We start from the raw sequence: 19,248 nt of genomic DNA on the forward strand, positions 1-19,248 counted from the left end.
TAACTATTAGAGGCCTCATGTAACTCAACACTGGGTCCCATTCTTTACTTTATCTACACGTTCTTCCTAGGTAATCTCCTCCAGTGCTATGTCTTATTTAAATAGGAACTCTGCTCTAATTACCATCAAATGTATATCTCCAGCCTTTGCCTTTAGAGGCCAGACGGTTACAAGTAGCTACCTACTTCATGCATCTAACCCTTGTCTGAATTTCTCATCTGGCCTCTTAGCAATTTCTACGGATTAAAGAGTTCAAGAACCCAGATCAGTAAAAAATCTACTGTGAAACATGTTTTTTGTTTTTGTTCCATTTTGTGGAGAGAAAGAAACTGAAAATAGGGAGGCGTGGAGCGTGGGAAGGAGATCAAGCACTGTCTGAGAAGAAAAGGACAGACTGGGTGCCGCGGTGGATCTGGGCTTTGCACCATTGGTAAAGGAGGGTGTATTCACTGGGATAGGAATAAAAGGCAACCAAAACAAAACAAAACCCTAGGAGGATGCTGAAGTTAACGTGCCTCTATTTCACAGCAGGCTAGTGGAGAAAGTCCACCGTTCAAAAAATATGAAGACTTTGGTTTTATTTTTAGCATTCAGTTGTGTAATCCTTTACACTCTTTGGTAAAAATGAAGGGGCCAGACTAGAATATCACCAATGTCTCTTCTACCTATAACATTCTGAGCCTTGTCTATAGATGATTCTGGATGGTTAGTTAGCGTCAAAATGGTAATATGGTCTTCCTTCATTCCCAGACCAACCAACTCTTACAAAATTACTCATTTAAAATTTAAGAATGACTCTTTCAGAGAAAGATGTTGTCTTAGTAATCTTCTTTCTTATGTTTACTATAGAAATCCAAAGACCAGAAGGCTTGGGAACAAAATAAATACATAGAATATTTTTTGGTCCTGGATAATGGTGAGGTAATTATATCAGATAAATGTGTCTTTTAAAATGCTATACTACATAAATTTATTATGCAAGATATTAAATAATGGATAAGTTTTTAAAAATAATGAGTATGAGCTATTCTTTTTTACAGATTGTTTTGAACCTAGGAAATATGACATATAATTAGACTGATATGATCTTACCTTTTAAGGAACGTACACCTAATATGATATGCATAAACTGATTTTTTTGCACTATAATGCTCCTTTCTCATTGTCTTAAGAGCCCTAAGCTTATTTTCCAATTAAATTCCTTTGTCACTTTGTCTTCTGTTAAGTAGTTAAATCATTGGTAAATTAAAGTTTATGCTCATCAGGGAGTGGTAAATAAAAAAAATAACAGCTAATGGATAGAATTTTCTGAAAAAGATGATTTTTTGGTAATATTCATTGTTAATCTTCTTTTATAAGAATGCATTTTATATATTGATTGTTCTAAACCTGAAGTCCACATGTGTGCTCTCAAAAGGAAAATTTTTGTGTTATGATAATGTGAGTTAGTTCAGACCCTAAAAGTTTGACCTCTCTTATTATACTAAATTCACTTACTGCTCATATTTTTTGAAATAAGTAGACTCTTCATTGCACTAGTGCTCCTCAGCTTAGGAAACCATGGTATTTAACTGAAAATATGTCTGCAATAGCTCCTTAGAGCTTTACACTGAGCTAGTGTTTCAGGGGACAAAACATCATCTCTTCTTCCAAACTGCTTTAATTTAGGTAGAGAAATAAGGAAGTGCTTTGTTTTTAATGTTTAAATGTTAACTTTTATAACTGATCATTAGTTATAATAAATAAAATAAAGTGAAATTGCTTTTTTTTACCTTGCAATTATATTCATTTCTATCAATGTCTATATTTTGTCTGTAGTTTAAAAAGTACAATCAAGATCAAGAGGAAATAAGAAAGAGGGTGTTTGAGATGGTCAATTACATCAACATGGTATGATATATTTTATTAAGTGTAATTTTAACAATTTGCTAGGTGGTGTCATTGGGTGTTTCCATGAATGTTCATGAAGCAGGGAAGAAAAGCCAATAGTCCTAAGACTAATACTGCTTACTGGCTCTTGAAGGGTGACCACAACTTTGGCAACTTAATTGAATATTAATATTACATGATAGAGAAGTATCTCACATACTCACCACACTATTCTCAGGTCCATGAAGGTACAGGAGGTGGTTTTGTTTCATGGTTTTTATTTTTCTAAAACCCAGTAAGAAAATGCTGACATACAAATCCCAATAGAAAACCAATCTAAGGAAGAAAATGGAAAACCAACCAACCAACCAAAAAACAAAATAAGCCAAGCTCTGGTACAGTAGCAGCTTTCAATACCTAATCTCATTTAATCCTTGAACAACGCTAACATATTATTAAATGTAATTTAGAGCTAAGAAATTAGTTTCTAAGATGCAAAATCAGTTGCCTAAAATCACAAAGTTAGGAAATGGTAGAGAGCAGATTTCAACTTAGATTGGTTAGATTTCCACGCCTATTTCCATTGTACAACTGTTGATTTGGTTCTTTAAACATGATTTTATTATCTAATTTCTAAAAACTTTTAAAAAATGATTTTTATATCATTTCTATTTAAATCTTGTTAGTTTCCTATTAGTTGAACATATGGTTACCTACTTAGCTGCAATGGCTGAGTCACTTGTGGTCCTGCAAATCCTCTGAGGATAGAAATAAAACGAAGGTGGATACAATGACCAAGGTCATATCTCATCTTCTCACCACAAAGAGTATGCTGACTCCTCTTAAAGAGCCCCAAGAACTGGCCATATTTATTGAGCACCTACTTTGTGTCGGTGCTTTTCTAGATTACGGAAATAAAATGGGGGACAAAACTGACAAATATCCTTTTTTTCAAGGAGTTATCCTTCCCTTCAGGAAGTTAGCATCCTTGTTCAAGGAGGCAAACAAACAAGTCAAATAAAGAGTATGTAAGATGGTGATAAGTGCTATAAAGAAAAATGAAGCAGAGTTTTTAAAAAGAGAGAGAGAAAGGGAGAGAGAGGAGAAAGATTGAGATATCTTGGGTGCTGTGTTAGACAGGGAAGTCATTTCTAATAGAGTAACATTTGAGTAGAGACTTGAAGGAAGGGAGAGAAGTCTGACCCTAGGCAGAGCAAAGGACCTGAAGGCAGAACCTGGATTGCCTTGTTTGAGGAATAAGGGGAAGGCCATTGTGGCTGGTTGTAATAAGCCAGGGCTAGGGTAGGAGATGACATCTAAAGGTAGCAGTGGCCAGAACCTGAAGGCCCTGTGGGTCTGTGTAAGGACTTTGCTGTTCTTTTTTTTTATTGAAGTATAGTTGATTTACAATGTTATGTTAATTTCTGCTGTACAGCACAGTGATTCAGTTATACATACATACATACATATATATATATATATATATATATATATATATACATTCTTTTTTATATTCTTTTCCATTATGGTTTATCACAGGATACTGAGTGTAGTTCCCTGTGCTATAAGTAGGACCTTGTTGTTTATCCATCCTATATATAATAGTTTTCATCTGCTAATCTCAAACTCCAAATCCTTCCCTCTCCCACCCCCCTCTCCTTTGGCAACCACAAGTCTGTTCTCTATGTGTGTGAGTCAGTTTCTGTTTCGTGGATAGGTTCATTTATGTCATATTTTAGATTCCACATATAAGTGATATCATATGGTATTTAGCACTTTGTTATTCTTAATGAATGAGGAAGACATTGGAAAGCCTGAGCTGAGGTGTGACATGTTCAGATCTGTGTTCTTAAAAGATTACGTTGGCCATTCTGTTGAAAATAAACTGAAGGAAAGCAAGGGCAGAAACAAGACCAGGTAGGGGAATTGTGTCATAATTCAGGGCAAGAGAAGATGGTGGCTTGAGAAAAGGCAGTGATGGGAGACCTATTGAGAAGATCTGATGTCTGGATAGAGTCAGCTGGGTTTACGAGGTGGGTGGAAGGTGAGAAGCATAAGAAAAAGAGTGGAGTCAGGTGACACCAAGGGTTTTGACCTAAGCAACTTCAAGAATGGGGAACAATGGTGGGGGATGATGGAAATCTATCAGAGGAAAGATTAGCATTTCCATTTTGGACACAGCAACTTTGAGATATCTCTTTGTATAAAAATTTCTAGGTGGAAATGCTGGAGATACAAGATTGAAGTTCAGGGCAAGAGATGGCAGGTCCAGGTCCGTAGATATAAATCTATGACTTTAGCACATATAGATGGCATAAGACACAGGTTAGCAAACTGTAGCCTGTGGACCAACTCTGGCCTGTTGCCTTTTTATAAAATAAAGTTTTATTCAAACACAGTCATGCCCATTTGTTTACATTGTTTACGGTTGCTTTCCTGCTACAATAACAAAGGTGGTGAGTAATTGCAACCAAGACCACATGGCCTCAAAGCCTAAAATATTTTCTACCTGGACCTTTGCAGAAAATGTTTGTAAAATCACCAAGGGAATGGGTGTAGATAAGTAGGAAAAGGACACAAAGATATATACTCGAAGTACTTCTCTAAGGAGGAGTAAGAGGGGAAGAGGTGAGAGAGTGGAGGTGAGACCAAGGAGTAGACAGTGAGACAGGAGGAAATCCAGGAGAGGTTGTTATTCTAGAAGCTACTTGAAACAAAAATCTATCAAAGGAAGACATGATCAATGATGTGAAATGTTCTGAGGACCAGGGACTGGCCACTGGATTTAACAAAGTAGAAGTTATTGGTCTCGTGGATGAAGCAAGTTCCTGTGGAGTGTAAAAGCATGATTCCAGGGAGTCCAGGAGACAATAAAAGAAGTGGAATTAGAGACAGCAAATACAGAAGTTTTGTTATAAATGGAAGCAGAGAAATGGGGCATAAGTCATTGGAGGAAGAATCATAAAGAGAAATTCCGGTCCCGCCACGATGAGGCATCCTTTATATGCTGATGAGAACCATTGCACAAAAGGCTAAACACTGACAGTGAAAAAAAGATGGAATAATTTTTGGAGGAATCTCTTTGATCTGGGGAGAGATGGCAGGTCCAGTGCCTGCATGGAGAAGTTGGCCTTGGGCTCACAGTTCATTCATATGGTGAGGAAGGGGAAGCACAGGTTCTTTGAACAGGTGTAGACCAGTGGGTGGACGGGGTGGGAGCTTGTGGAAATTCTCTTCTGGTTGCATCTATGCTCTTCGATGAATTTGGCAGGGGGGACATCTGCTCAAAGTGAGGATTTAAAAGAAAGTGGGAGAATTTTTGAGAAAGAAGAGCAAGCATGAAAAAATGTATAGAAGGTTGTGAGAGTGAATGGGTTTTGGAAATGCAGCAGGTTTACTGGAGGGTGGTTCAGACCACTTGAGGTTAGTGGTCATGGCTTCTAAGTGAAAGCAGCCAACATCATTTGTTTTCCCCTGTCTGTGTTCGGAGCTTGATGGAGGAGAGACAGAAGGGAGAGTTTGTTTTAACCAGGATTGGAGTTTTGTCAGGTGAGTAAGATAAAGAAGAGAGGAATAAGGAAGTTGGAAAAAAATCAAAGGCAAGATTTTAATCTGATTAGATTTTTACTTTGCTTTTGATGATAACTGCATTCCTCAACAATTTTCTTGTTTTCATGTTTTTTTTTAAAAAATATCTCCTCAGGTTTCTCAGCAGAAAGTTGCCCCAGGAGAAGGCCTGTAACTGTGTAGTTTTTTCCCCAGCTTTATTGAGATATAATTGGCATATTACATTGGGCAAATTTAAGGTGTTCATTGTGTTGATCTGATATACTTATATATTGCAAAATGATTAGGTTCGCTCACCTAATAGGTTGGCTAACACCTCCATCACGTCACATGATTCCACCGTTTCTTCTTTGCGATGAGAACATTAAAGATCTACTCTCTTAGCAATTGTGAAGCATAGAATAGAGTATTATTAACTTTAGTCACCATGTTGTACATTAGATCCCCAGAACTTACTCATCTTATAACTGGAAGCTTGTACTCTTTGACCAACACTGTGCAGTTTTGTAAACTATAGTAGTAATTTAAGTTTTCATCTTTAGAGTAAGTGTATTGTCTCATAAGCTTAACTAGTTATTTCTAAAGGTTATTCTAGATGCATTGTAGATTATTTGGTTCAGTCCAGTTTCAAGTATTAGAGGTCTCTTACTTTATTGTAACTCACATATGCAGGACTTTTTCATGTAGCCTGTTCCTTTTCTGATGTCCAAATCAGCACCGAGTCAAGCTTGCTAATTCTGAAAAATTATGACTCTGAGGAAGTTACATAGCATTTGAGGAAGTATATTTATAGTAAAGTCATAGTCATGAACTACTAGCAGGACATTATAATATTTTTTGAGGTTGCAAACAGGAAAAGTTTGTTTCAATAGACCCTTTGTCCCAAAAAAGGGAGTTTATAGACCTGAAATATCTAAGGGTGTCTGTCTTGCCTACAAATGGGGATGCTAGTGTCTGCCAAAAGAGATGGTAACTTCCATTTCACAAGTATGTTTGGAAAGAAGGTTTTTACAGTGCTGTTGTAAATAAGTTTCAAAATCTAAAGTACATTGAAAATATTAAAAGATAATAACACCATTATGAGTTGTTACTTTGCCATTTATTCTCTTTCAACAGCTTTATAAAAAGCTCAATACTCATGTTGCCTTAATTGGGATGGAAATCTGGAATGACAAGGATAAGATAAAGATATCCCCCAATGCAAGCCTCACCTTGGAAAATTTTGCTAAATGGAGGGGGCGTGTCCTCCTAAGAAGAAAGCGTCATGATGTTGCTCAGTTAATCACGTATGTAGAGATATTCCCCTTTGTATGTTCTATGGTATTTGCCATAGACATTTTTCAAAGCCTTGGCAAAGAAAACGGTATCTCAGGTTACAGGTTTACACATAGAGCGTTAAAAGTTTAAAAAGTATTCATTTGGATCTTACGTTGCATGTGCTCTTACTTTTGTTCCAATTATTCCTTTTTCCTTTTTTCTTTTTTTTTTAAGAGAGAGACGAGTAAATGAGCAATGATTCATAACAAGCTTGTTTGGTTTGATTGTGTATAACAGAAAGGAAAGGCGGGTTTAGATAATGGCAAGAGGGATTTAGATTCAATGTTTTAAAAGAATGGATTAGCTTTATGCACCAATCAGGACAAACTTCTAGGACTGAAGGAAAATTGAACATGATATTCTAATCCCATGCTTCTACCATCCTGACAAAATGACTAATTAGTGACTAATTTAAAAAATAGGGGAAATAAATCCAACAGCTATAAACGACACAAGACTGCTAAGCATATGCCTCAAGACAGTTCTGCCGGATGGTTTGCAGCTGGAATCAGATTGCAACAAATAGTGACTTAAAATTACTTGAGTTTCACTACCTAAGAAAACAGTGGGTGTCATGGGAAATAAGTGGACTAGGTCCTGTCAGAATTAATTAATATTCTGTGCCAGTTATCTATGACTGCATGATGCATCAGCCCGCAACTTCCAGACTTAAAATAAGTCTTCTTCATTTATATGTCTAGTGCCTTGCCTGGGGTGCTGGTTGGGCATCTCTTTGCATATACAGCTTTTCATGTGGCTAACTTGGACTCCCTCCAATATGGCAGTCTCAGGTTTCTGGCTATCTTAACAAGGTGACTAGCTTTCCCCAGAAGAAGCATTCTAAGAGGCCCAGGAGAAAACTTCAAGGCTTGTTATGACTCAGTCTTAGAAATTACACATCACTTCTGGTGTATTCTGTTGGTCAAGAACAAGTCATAGAGCTATCCAGTTTTAGGGAAGGTGCTACACAGGATATGAATACCACAAGGCTGGCTCATTGGGTTATCTTTGAAGGCTAGCTGCCACAGTTCCTTAATTTGGAAAGACTGAGTTCCAGACTCAGGGGCCCACCACAAGACATAGCTCATTTTGGGGAGTGGTTTGGTGATTTTCCAGGGTCTCCAAGGTAGTGAGTAGTAAGGGAATTCAACTCTTGCCAGACTGGTCCCAGGACAAAGCTAAAATGGTAGTTGAATCCAGTATTGTGAAGTAATAGGGTAGAGAAATATAAATTATAGACAAGATGACAGATGTATAGATAAAAAATAGTAATCCAATATCAAGAATAGATTTCCTGAATAGACCAGAATAAACAAGATAAAAGAAATAAAAAGATAAGGATGGAAGGAAATAATTGTCCTTTCATGTGTAAATTGAAAGCCTTACCATTTACCTGACAAATTAACAAAATATACCTATACCTGGGCATAACCGGGTGTGAATCTTAGAGTCCAAGTATACTCTATCCACTGAAAAGAGAAACCAAAATAGTTAATCCCATAATGGAGGAAGATTTTATTTTTTATAAATGAGCTAGTAGTAATAATTAAATCCACAAAAATGTAGACTTAAGTATAAATAATTTCACAATATAATTTTAAAAGAGAATATAAATGCCATAAATCTTTACAATATCATGTATGATACAAAATATCATTACAGAATAACAGATATTGAAATCTCCATAGGGAATGGAAAGTGGCAGGAAGTTCTCTAATTTCCTCGTTTTTCATGGCAAAATGTGTACTTGCCAATCTTTATGTTGATAAGTGGAAAAATGTAGGTTCAACTTTTTATGTAAATGCACCTACTAAGGGAATTTTTAAAATGATGCATACTTGCAAACTTCTAGATGCAAACCAGGGTCAGATTCTTAACAGACAATAATAACAGAATAATAACAAAAAAAGCACATGGAATAAATTGAAAGAAAAAATGAAACAAAACCAAAATAGAAATTAAAATTACTAAAGACCAAATATATCATCTACGTAAATAAATGCAAGTGGTTCAAATGTCTCTAATAGGACAAATATTGCAAATGCATAAATGCTTCAATAACACAAATACTTATAGAATGAGCCCAAACTTAAATCAAGCTACAGCTAAAACAGTGCTAAAATAAAAGTAAACATATATAAAAATACATGAGAATATAAATTAAAGTGAAATATGTTTCATCTTAATTTATATATTTATATAAATTTATACATACATATGTAAATATAAAGCAAAACATTTGTTAGAAAAAAAATCCCCCTTTATTTCCTGACAAGAGATGAATTCCACAATGAAAAATATAAGAATCATGAATAAGAGATATAAAATATTAAAGTGATTACTCCCAGATGCTTGGATTTAGGTGGTATGAAAACCATTGTATTTAAAAAAATGCCTTCTGCAAACTCGCTGAAGGAAATATTTGAGTGTTGATTCACGATGTGAGTTTCTCTGTTAATTAGTTAGGGTTCTGGATGAATTGTCTATAGAAAATATACTTAGAGTCATAAGCTTTATCAATTTCTCTCTTTTTTGCGGGGCAAGTGAATTTTCTGGAACAACTGTGGGCCTTGCTTTCATGTCTACAATGTGCTCTCCGTATCATTCCGTTGGCATTGTTCAGGTTTGTTTAAACTGTTGGTTCTACAGCTCAAACCTGTCACATGCTGTTCTGCTGCATCTATTGAGAAGGTCATGTAGTTTTTCTCCTTTGGTCCTTTGGCATGGTAAAAAAACAGCGACTGAATTTCAAATGTTGAATCAATCTTGCATATCCAGTATAAACCCAACATGGTCATAATGTATTATTTGTATATATTGCTGGAGTCAACATGGTAACATATGTTGAGGATTTTTGCATCTATATTCATGAGGGATATTAGTCTGTAGTTATCTTATCCTGTAATGTGTTTTTCAGGTTTTGTTATTAGAGCAACTATCAGGGTAAAGCTGGCCACATAAAATGATGAGCTCCCAACTCTTCGATTTTCTGGAATATTTGAGTAAAATTAGTATTATTCCTTCCTGAAATGTTTGGTATAATTCACTAGTAAAACCATATGGGTCTGGCATGTTTTTGTGGAAAATTTTTAAACTACATTTTCAATTTCCTCAATAGATATTGGACTTCTCAGATTATTTATCTCTTCTCGAGTGAGCCTTGGTAGTTTGTGTCTTCATGGAAAGTTGTCCATTTCATTTAAGTTGGCATATATTTGTCAATGATATTCCTTTACTATCCTTTTAATATCTGTAGGATTTGTAGTGATTTTCCCTCTATCGTTCATGATATTAGTAATTTGTGAGGGGTTTTTTCCCCATGATCAGTCTGGCCAAAGGTATATCAATTTTATTGATCTCAAGGAAACAGTTTTTGCTTTACTGAGGCTTTCCTAGTTTCAATTTCATTGATTTCCGGTCTTGTCTTGATTATTGATTTTTTCTGCATTCTCTGCATTTAATTTGTTACTCTTTTTCTAGTTAATTAAGGAAGAATTTTAGATTGTGAATTTGAGGCTTTTCTTCTTTTCTCATATAATCATTTAATGCTATAAATTTCCCACTATGCACTACTTTAGCTGCATCCAAGTTTTTTGCATACGTGTGTTTTCATTTTCATTGTTAAAAATATTTGCTAATCTTTTTAATAAATTTATTTATTCGTTTATTTATTTTTGGCTGCGATAGGTCTTTGTTGCTGCGCGCAGGCTTTCTGTAGTTGCAGCGAGCGGCGGCTACTCTTCATTGTGGTGCGCGGGCTTCTCATTGCAGTGGCTTATCTTTGTTGCAGAGCACAGGCCCTAGGCACACGGGCTTCAGTAGTTGTAACACTCAGGCTCAGTAGTTGTGGCACACAGGCTTAGTTGCTCCGCAGTATGTGGGATCTTCCTGGACCAGGGATCAAACCCGTGTCCCCTGCGTTGGCAGGCGGATTCTTAACCACTGAACCACCAGGGAAGTCCCCTTAATTTCTTTTTGACTCATGTATTATTTAGATGTGTATTGTAATAATTTTCATTATTGACTTTTTAGTTTAATTCTGTTATTCTGTCATGGTCTGTGTATTCATTTGTTAGGGCTGCCATAACAAAATACTATCACCTGTGTGGTTTAAACAACAGAAATTTATTTTCTCACAGCTCTGGAGGCTGGAAATCCAAGATCAAGGTGTCAGTAGCTTTAGGTGACAAGGTGTCTGAGGCCTGTCTCCTTGGCTTGATGATGACCACCTTTGTGCTGTGTCCCCATGTGGCTGTTTTTCTGTGCACACTTATCCCTGGTGTCTCTTCCTCTTCTCATAAGGACATCAGTCTTATTGTATTAGGGCCCCACCCTTATGACCTCATCTAACCTAATTATCCCTTTGAAGATTCTATCTCCAAATACAGTCATGTTAGGAGTTAGGGCTTCAACATATGAATTAGTGGGCAGGACACAATTTAGTTCATAATAGTCTGGGAATATACTTTGTAGAATTTTGATATTTTAAATTTTTTTGAGGTTTGTTCTTGGTCATTACCCCATATGAACTTCAAAAAGAATGTGTCCTGCTGTTGTTGGAGTGTTCTGTAATTGTCAATTATGTCAAGTTGACTTATAGTGTTGTTCAGTTCTTTTGAATCGTTTATGGAGAGAGTGTTTAAGTATCCAAGCAGAGATGTAGATGTGTCTGTTTCTTCTTTCAATTCTATAAGTTTCACTTCATGTATTTTGAAGCTCTGTTGTAAAGTGAATACACAGAGTTGTCATGTCTTGTTGGAGAACTGATCCATTTATCATATTATGTCCCTCTATTTCCCTGAAATATTCCTATTCTGAAGTCTACTTTGTCCAAATTCAGTATAATCACTCCAATACTTTGTGGCTATAGTGTACTTGATACAACCTCTTCCTTACTTTTATTTTTAGCATATGTATTCCTTTACATTTAAAGAAGGTTTCTGCTAGACAGTATATACTTGGATTTTATTTTTTATCTAATCTCACAATCTCTGTCTTTTATTTGGTATGTTTAAATAATTTATATGTAATATCATTATTGATATTGTTGGATTAAAATCTTTCATTTTGCTAGATGTTTCCTATACCATCTCTTCTATTTTTTTCTGCCTTTTTAGGATTGAGTATATAAAAAAAATTTTCATTTATCTCCATTATTAGCTTTTTATTGATTTGTTTCTTTTTAATGGTTACCCTGGGGTTTATTATACATCTCTGCTTGTATGTTTTACCTTGAAATGGTATTAACTGGTTCACATATAGTATAAGGACTTTACAAGGGAACACCTCTAATTACTCCCTTCCATCCTTTGTGCTATTTTTATCAAATGTTTAACTTCGCATATACTATAAATACAATATACAGTGTTACTAATTTTTCTTTAAAAGTCATCTTGCTGTGCAATTTAAAATGAGAAAAAATTAGTTTTCCATTTATCTTATTTTTACTGGTGCTTATTTTGGTTACATTCCCAACATTCTTCATTTCTTTGCAGAGAGAAAATTTCTATCTGGCATAATATATTTTTTCTTCCGTAAGAATTTTTTTAAAATATTTCTTATAATACAAGTCTCCTGTCCATGAATTCTTTCCATTTTTTTAAGAAGATGACCTTATCTCTCTTTCATTCTTGTATATATATTTCACTGGGTTTACAATTCTGGGTGGATAGTGTTTTTCTTTCAGCACTTTTAGTGATTTCACTGTCTGCTGGAGTTCCTAATGAGAAATTTGCTGTAAATTTTATCTTTGTTCCTTTCTAATGTGTGTGGGGTTTTTTTTTTTTCTGATTTTAAGATTTTTCCTTTGTCCTTAATTTCTTCAATTTGATTATAATTATAATTATGTTATAACTAAGGGGTTTTTGTGGGGAGAGGTAATTTATCCTACTTAGTGTTCCTTTGTCCTGGGGCTTGGTATTTGTGATTAATTTTGGAAAATTTTAGGCCATTATGTCTTCAAATATTTCTTCTCTTACATTCTCATCCTTTTTACTTTCTGGGATTTCAATTACATATAAGTAATTGAACATATGTGTATGATCATTCTATATTACCCCATAAAACTTGTATCTCCATGTTTGTTTCATTTTGTTTGGTTTTTCCTTTTTATCATTTTTTTCAATTCGTGTTACCATTTGGGTAATTTCTGTTGAAATATTAAATCCACTGATTCTTTCCTCAGCTATTCCAGATCTACTGTTAAGCCTATGGAAGGCATTATTCATCTCTGTTACTGTCTTTTTCAGTTCTAGTGTTTCCATTTGATTCTCTCTTATGGTGTCCAACTCTCTGCTGAAAATTTCCATCCAGTCTTATATGATATTCATCTTTTCCACTGAAGCTTTTAACATATTAACCATAGTTATTTTAAAGGGCCTCTCCGATAGCACTAATAATCTGAGTCTGGTTCTGTTGATCGGCAAGGTATTGTTTTTTCTTTTTTTTGCGGGGGGGATGCCTTATTACTTTTTGTTGAAAGTTAGGCATCTCGTGAAAGGCAATAGTCTGAGGTAAATAAAATTTTTTTTTTGGGGGGGGCCTGGAAATGATCACTTCTTTCCTTCTTCTAGGACTTCAGTGTGAAGATTTGAATCAATCTAGCAGGAGTTGAGCTGGGTTTGGGATTTTTTGATTGGTATGGACATCCTCAGTGCATCACAGATGTTAAATTCCTTTCACATTATTTTGTGTTTAGAATGAAGGATGGTTTGCCAGAGCTTTTCTCACTGTGTGTTCCACAATCATCTTTAGGGCTTTACTGCACCTCACAGGGAGTCTCCTTAAGCTGTTATCCATCTCCCATCAATAGGTTGTTGTTACTTGTTACTGGATGATTGTTGGACTTTTGGTGGGAGGAGGGCATTTCCTTTTGTTCTCATTAAGCTCAGTCTTAGGCAAGTCCTGCATCTCTTAGTTTCTGGCATGGGTCCTTCTAGTGATTCTGATCCACTGCCAGATGGTAGAGACCTCTAGTGATGTAAACCCAGCAGGCATCACTGCCCCTTCTGCCCCTCCCCTCCAGTGGTAGAGGTTTTTTTTGCTTTTGGTTTTTTTTTTTCCCTTTCTTTTTATTTTTCACAGTTGCACTGAGACTTCACCAGTGCGTTAAAGGTAACAAGATTTGTTGCCCTTCTCTTAGAAGTTTAAGACCTTAGTTAGGGCTAGGACTAGAGTAAGCCAAGTGAGGCACTTAGCTCACCCTGGTGCTGGTCATGTTTGCTCCATTACAGGGATAAGGGAGGAGGATTGTGAAGGGGTTTCATGCCTTTGCTACTGCTGTTCTGCTCCCCCAGGTCAATACCATGATGGAGGATTTCCCAGAACTCTGACTTAGTGACGTCATGTGGAGAAAAATCTGTGAATAGGTGGGAATTTCTCTAATTTCTGAATTCCTCACATTTTGCATATTCTCTTGCTATTCCACAATCAACATTTATCAGTTTTGGGGGGTTTTTTTTTGGTGTTTCCACCACACTTTTTTTTTTAATAGCTCTTTATTGGAGTATAACTGCTTCACAATACTGCACTAGCCTCTGTCACACAACAAAGTGAATCAGCCACATGCACACATACATCCCCATATCCCCTCCCTCTTGAGCCTCCCTCCCACCCTCCCTATCCCACCCCTCTAGGTCATCGCAAAGCACCGAGCTGATCTCCCTGTGCTATGCTGCTGCTTCCCACTAGGTGACAATTTTACATTTGGCAGTGTATATATGTCGATTCTACTCTCACTTCACATCAGTTTTTAATGTTTTGTATGAGTTATTACTGGCATCTGGTAGTGTCTGCCCCAGGTAAACAGAAGTTCGCGTCCATCTCTCCCACTAGGTGCCAGCCTGTCTTTCCTTAGATTCCAGCTTTGTTGCCTTGTGACCTCAGCTCTAGGATTGGTTCTAGAAAATTGTGAATCTGACTACAATAAGTTTGGGTGGGATGCTCTGTCCAGCTTTCTATTATCTGGTGATGGGAAACAGGGGTCAGGGAATTCTCATCTGACTTTGTCTAATTTCAGTTTTCATCAGGCCCTGGGTCTCAGCAGTTAGGCTTTCTCAGTGATCCTGCATCCTTTCAATGGCAGCAAAACTCTGCTTTCTGACTTTTGCAGATCATTCCTGGAAGAGAGTTTCCTGGCCCTCCTGCAATGGCAGAAAACCTCACTTGATATCAATATAGGATCCTAGGCTCAGGATTTTTGTCTGCCCCTCTCTCTCAGGAGTAGAGGGTTTTGTAGTTTTGTGGTGTGTGTGTGTGTGTGTGTGTGTGTGTGTGTGTGTGTGTGTGTGTGTGTGTGTGTGTTAAACTCATGCCCTGTCTGTAACAGGTCGTCAGTTCTGCTATAGGTTGTTGCTGCTTCTCCCGTCAGTGAATATGTATGTATCTCTCCAATATATCTTATGAGTCTGGGTTTATGATAGGCTTCCTATCATAAACAGAGGAAGTAAAATATGTATTTTAAAACTTGAATGTGCCTACCATAAAATTGGAAGAGAAACTAGCCCACTTAAAGCAATAGTTAATAATATATGATAGTAACATCCATAAGATGTTATGGAAAAAACCTGAACAAACTTTTTGGCCAAGCCAATAGACTTAAAACCGCAGTAGGAATCCAGAGGAGAGGATTGTTGATGAAGAGTAATGTGGTCAGGAAAAGTTGCGTTAAAATGAACCTCAAAGCTTGGATTGGATTTAAGGGGATGAGAGGATGGAGGTAATTCCAGTAGAAAACGCCATTTAAGTTATGAAAATAATTATTTAAAGGAAGGTACCCTAAATTTGAAGGAACCTCAAATAAGGCAATCTGGAAAGTGTCTATTTAAACACATTTCTTTTTTTCTTAAATTGTTTGGTTTGCTTTTGTCCCCACTGAAGACACTCCGTCTTAATAGATAGTAAGGTTACCAGGTTCACCTCAACAGGATGAAACAGTATTGTGAGTGGTAGGTATTAATTTCCTGTCTCACATAAGTGTTCCTTGTTTGCCAGCCTTGTACTGTGCCTGATGGACTTCTCTGTTTTGTTCTTTGAAATGAAGTGCATAAGGGAATCAGTTTTCTGTGGGTGGGTGTTATTGGCATATTCCTGTATCCCTACTGGGAAATTACAACCAGCAATGATTCTTTAGTGTTGTTTTATTGCTTCTGGATAACTTGGAGGTCCTGGTCCAACACCTTTAATCAGAAACAATGTGGTAATGAAGTTGGCTACTCGCTGAACTTCATGCAATAAGGCAAGTCTGCAGTTGACTGATGTCTAGTCTTGGCAGTAGTAGATTTGAAAGAGGTACCAGTGGTTCTAAAGTTCTAGGTTCATGAGCACTTCTAGATCCCTATGAACTAAATACATTAAAGACCTCCAATTATTGATAAATTGGAAAGAATTTGAAAAACAATCCAAATGTGAGGGGGGAGGTAAATTAGTTTTTAAAAATTCTAACTTCTTATTGTTGAAAAAAAGGTTGTCATTATCCCTCATGGCAGGAAATAACAAAAATTTTCATTATAGGGACCCATTGGCAAGAACAGAGAGTAGGCTGTATGCCTTGTGATGGGGATTCAGTACCAAAGGGGTGTGTGTGTTGGGGGAAGAGACAGCAAGAGATACAGAGACAGAGAGACAAAAGGGCAGAGAAAGTCAAGGTGAGAGGCAGGAGGGGAGGGAAGAGAAGGAGAGAGGGGAAGAGATGGGTAAGGTGAGGAAACTGAAGCTAAAATCAGACTCTCTACTCCACTTGACTACAGTGAAAATACTTAATTATGTCCTGAGTGATAATTCAATGTGCAAACCAGAGGATCTGTCTCCCTATTCTCATCCTCAGGACCACAGTCACAACATACTTAGCATTGCAGGGACCATGGCCCATGAAATGGGCCATAACTTCGGAATGTTTCATGACACCTATACTTGCAAGTGCCCTTCTACAGTATGTGTGATGGACAGAGCACTAAGGTGAGCCTTTCTGGGAAGATGCTATTTATCTGTGTTTTGGATTCACTCTGGGCTGTCATCTTCAATGACATGTTCAAACTTTCAAATTATTAAATAGCAGTATCAGGACAAAATCATGGATATGTATCTATACCAAACTACCTTGTACCTCATCTATGTGTAATGTTTTTCATTAACTGAGACATAGTTTAAACATACTGTCTCTTTGCTGTTGGGGTGATGTGTCACTTTATCCTCATCTTAGCTACACAAGATCTGGGTTCATAAAACCATTAGCATTTATCACATTTTCAGTGAATTCAGATTGGGTGGTGGTAATGGAGAAGTTTTAGAAGAAAAATGTAATTAAAGAAGAATGGGGCTTCCCTGGTGGCGCAGTGGTTGAGAGTCCGCCTGCTGATGCAGGGGACATGGGTTCGTGACCCGGTCTGGGAAGATCCCACGTGCCATGGAGCGGCGAGGCCCGTGAGCCATGGCCACTGAGCCTGCGCGTCCGGAGCCTGTGCTCCGCAACGGGAGAGGCCACAGCAGTGAGGGGCCCACGTACCGCAAAAAAAAAGGATGAAATTAGAACACTTCCTAACACCATACACAAAAGTAAACTCAAAATGGATTAAAGACCTAAAGGTAAGGCTGGATACTAGAAAACTCTTAAAGGAAAACATATGCAGAACATTCTTTGATATAAACCACAGCAAGATCTTTTTCAGTCCACCTCCTAGAGAAATGAAAATAAAAACAAAAATAAGCAAATGGGACCTAATTAAACTTAAAAGGTTTTGCACAGCAAAGGAAACTATAAACAAGACGAAAAGACAGCCCTCAGAATGGGAGAAAATATTTGCAAACAAAGCAACCGACAAGGGATTAATCTCCAAAAATATACAAACAGCTCATGCAGTTCAATATCAGAAAAACAAACAAACCAATCAAAAAATGAGAAGATCTAAATAGACATTTTTCCAAAGAAGACATACAGATGACTAAAGAGCACATGAAAAGATGCTCAACATCATTAATTATTAGAGAAATGTAAATCAAAACTACAATGAGGTATCAACTCACATGGGTCAGAATAGCCAATCATCAAAAAATCTACCAACAATAAATGCTGGAGAGGGTGTGGAGAAAAGGGAACCCACCTACACTGTTGATGGGAATGTAAATTGGTGCAGCCACAATGGAGAACAGTATGGAGGTTCCTTAAAAAACTAAAAATAGAGTTACCATATAATCCCACTCCTGGGCATATATCCAGAGGAAACCATAATTCGAAAAGATACATGCAACCCCAATGTTTATTGCAGCATTATTTACAATAGCCAGGACATGGAAGCAACCTAAATGTCCATCAACAGAGGAATGGATAAAGAAGATGTGGTACATATATACAAAGGAATATTACTCAGCCATAAGAAAGAATGAAATAATGCCATTTGCAGCAACATGGATGGACCTAGAGATTGTCATACAGAGTGAACTGTCAGACAGAGAAAGACAAATATATGATACCACTTCTATGTGGAATCTAAGAAAAGGGTACAAATGAACTTAGCTACAAAACAGAAATAGAGTTACAGATGTAGAAAACAAACTAATGGTTACCAGCATGTAAAGGGGAGGCAGATAAATTGGGAGACTGGGATTGACATATACACACTAGTAGATATAAAATAGATAACTAATAAGGACCTACTGTATTGCACAAGGAACTCCATTAAATACTCTGTAATGGCCTATATGGGAAAATAATCTAAAAAAGAGTGGATTTATGTATATGTATAACTGATTCACTTTGCTGTATACATGAAACTAACACAACAGTGTAAAGCAACTATACTCTGATAAAATTGTTTTTATAAAAAGATGAATGTCCTCATAGGAAGATGACAAGAGTCTTTGAAAAGAGATTACACATTCCTGCCACACCTTAGGCAAAACTGCCCTGGAATTTTATTTTATTTTATTTATTTATTTTATTTTTTTTTGGAATTTTATTTTTAAGAACCCCACAATCCCTTTTATGTGTTCATTTCCTCTTTTTGTATTTCCCTGTCCCAGCTCATTCAAGCTAGGGTTAGTCTCCCATGCCCTTCCACAAAATAGCATATGGCTGCATACCAGTTACATATCTTATGCTATCTCTCACATATATTACTGTATTTTTAAATTTTTTTAAAATTTTATTTAAGTATAGTTGATTTACAATGTTGTGTTAATTTCTTCTGTACAGCAGCGTGACTCAGATAGGTAGACATATATCTTCTTTTTCATATTCTTTTCCAGTATGGTCTGTCACAGGGTATTGAATATAGTTCCCTGTGCTATACAGTAGGACCTTGTTGTTTATCCATCTTACGTATAATAGTTTGCCTCTGGGCTTCCCTGGTGGCGCAGTGCTTGAGAGTCCGCCTGCCGATGCAGGAGACGCGGGTTCGTGCCCCGTTTCGGGAAGATCCCACATGCCGCGGAGCGGCTGGGCCCGTGAGCCATGGCCACTGAGCCTGCGCGTCCGGAGCCTGTGCTCCGCAAATGGGAGAG

At 36.9% G+C, this 19,248-nt stretch overlaps 1 protein-coding gene across 1 annotated transcript in view; it reads left to right on the forward strand.

Moving 5' to 3' along the window:
* Positions 1 to 19,248, forward strand: part of ADAM28 (ADAM metallopeptidase domain 28) — a 145,441-nt gene that overhangs the window by 81,820 nt on the left and 44,373 nt on the right. Inside the window, exons 9-13 of the mRNA XM_007458828.1 lie at positions 850 to 921; positions 1,819 to 1,890; positions 6,553 to 6,722; positions 9,298 to 9,376; positions 16,577 to 16,707. Coding sequence (XP_007458890.1) covers positions 850 to 921; positions 1,819 to 1,890; positions 6,553 to 6,722; positions 9,298 to 9,376; positions 16,577 to 16,707 — 524 coding nt within the window. The remainder of the gene's footprint in view (positions 1 to 849; positions 922 to 1,818; positions 1,891 to 6,552; positions 6,723 to 9,297; positions 9,377 to 16,576; positions 16,708 to 19,248) is intronic.

Source organism: Lipotes vexillifer, unplaced genomic scaffold (genome assembly GCF_000442215.2).
Source record: "Lipotes vexillifer unplaced genomic scaffold, Lipotes_vexillifer_v1.1 scaffold484, whole genome shotgun sequence".
Taxonomy (NCBI): domain Eukaryota; kingdom Metazoa; phylum Chordata; class Mammalia; order Artiodactyla; family Lipotidae; genus Lipotes; species Lipotes vexillifer.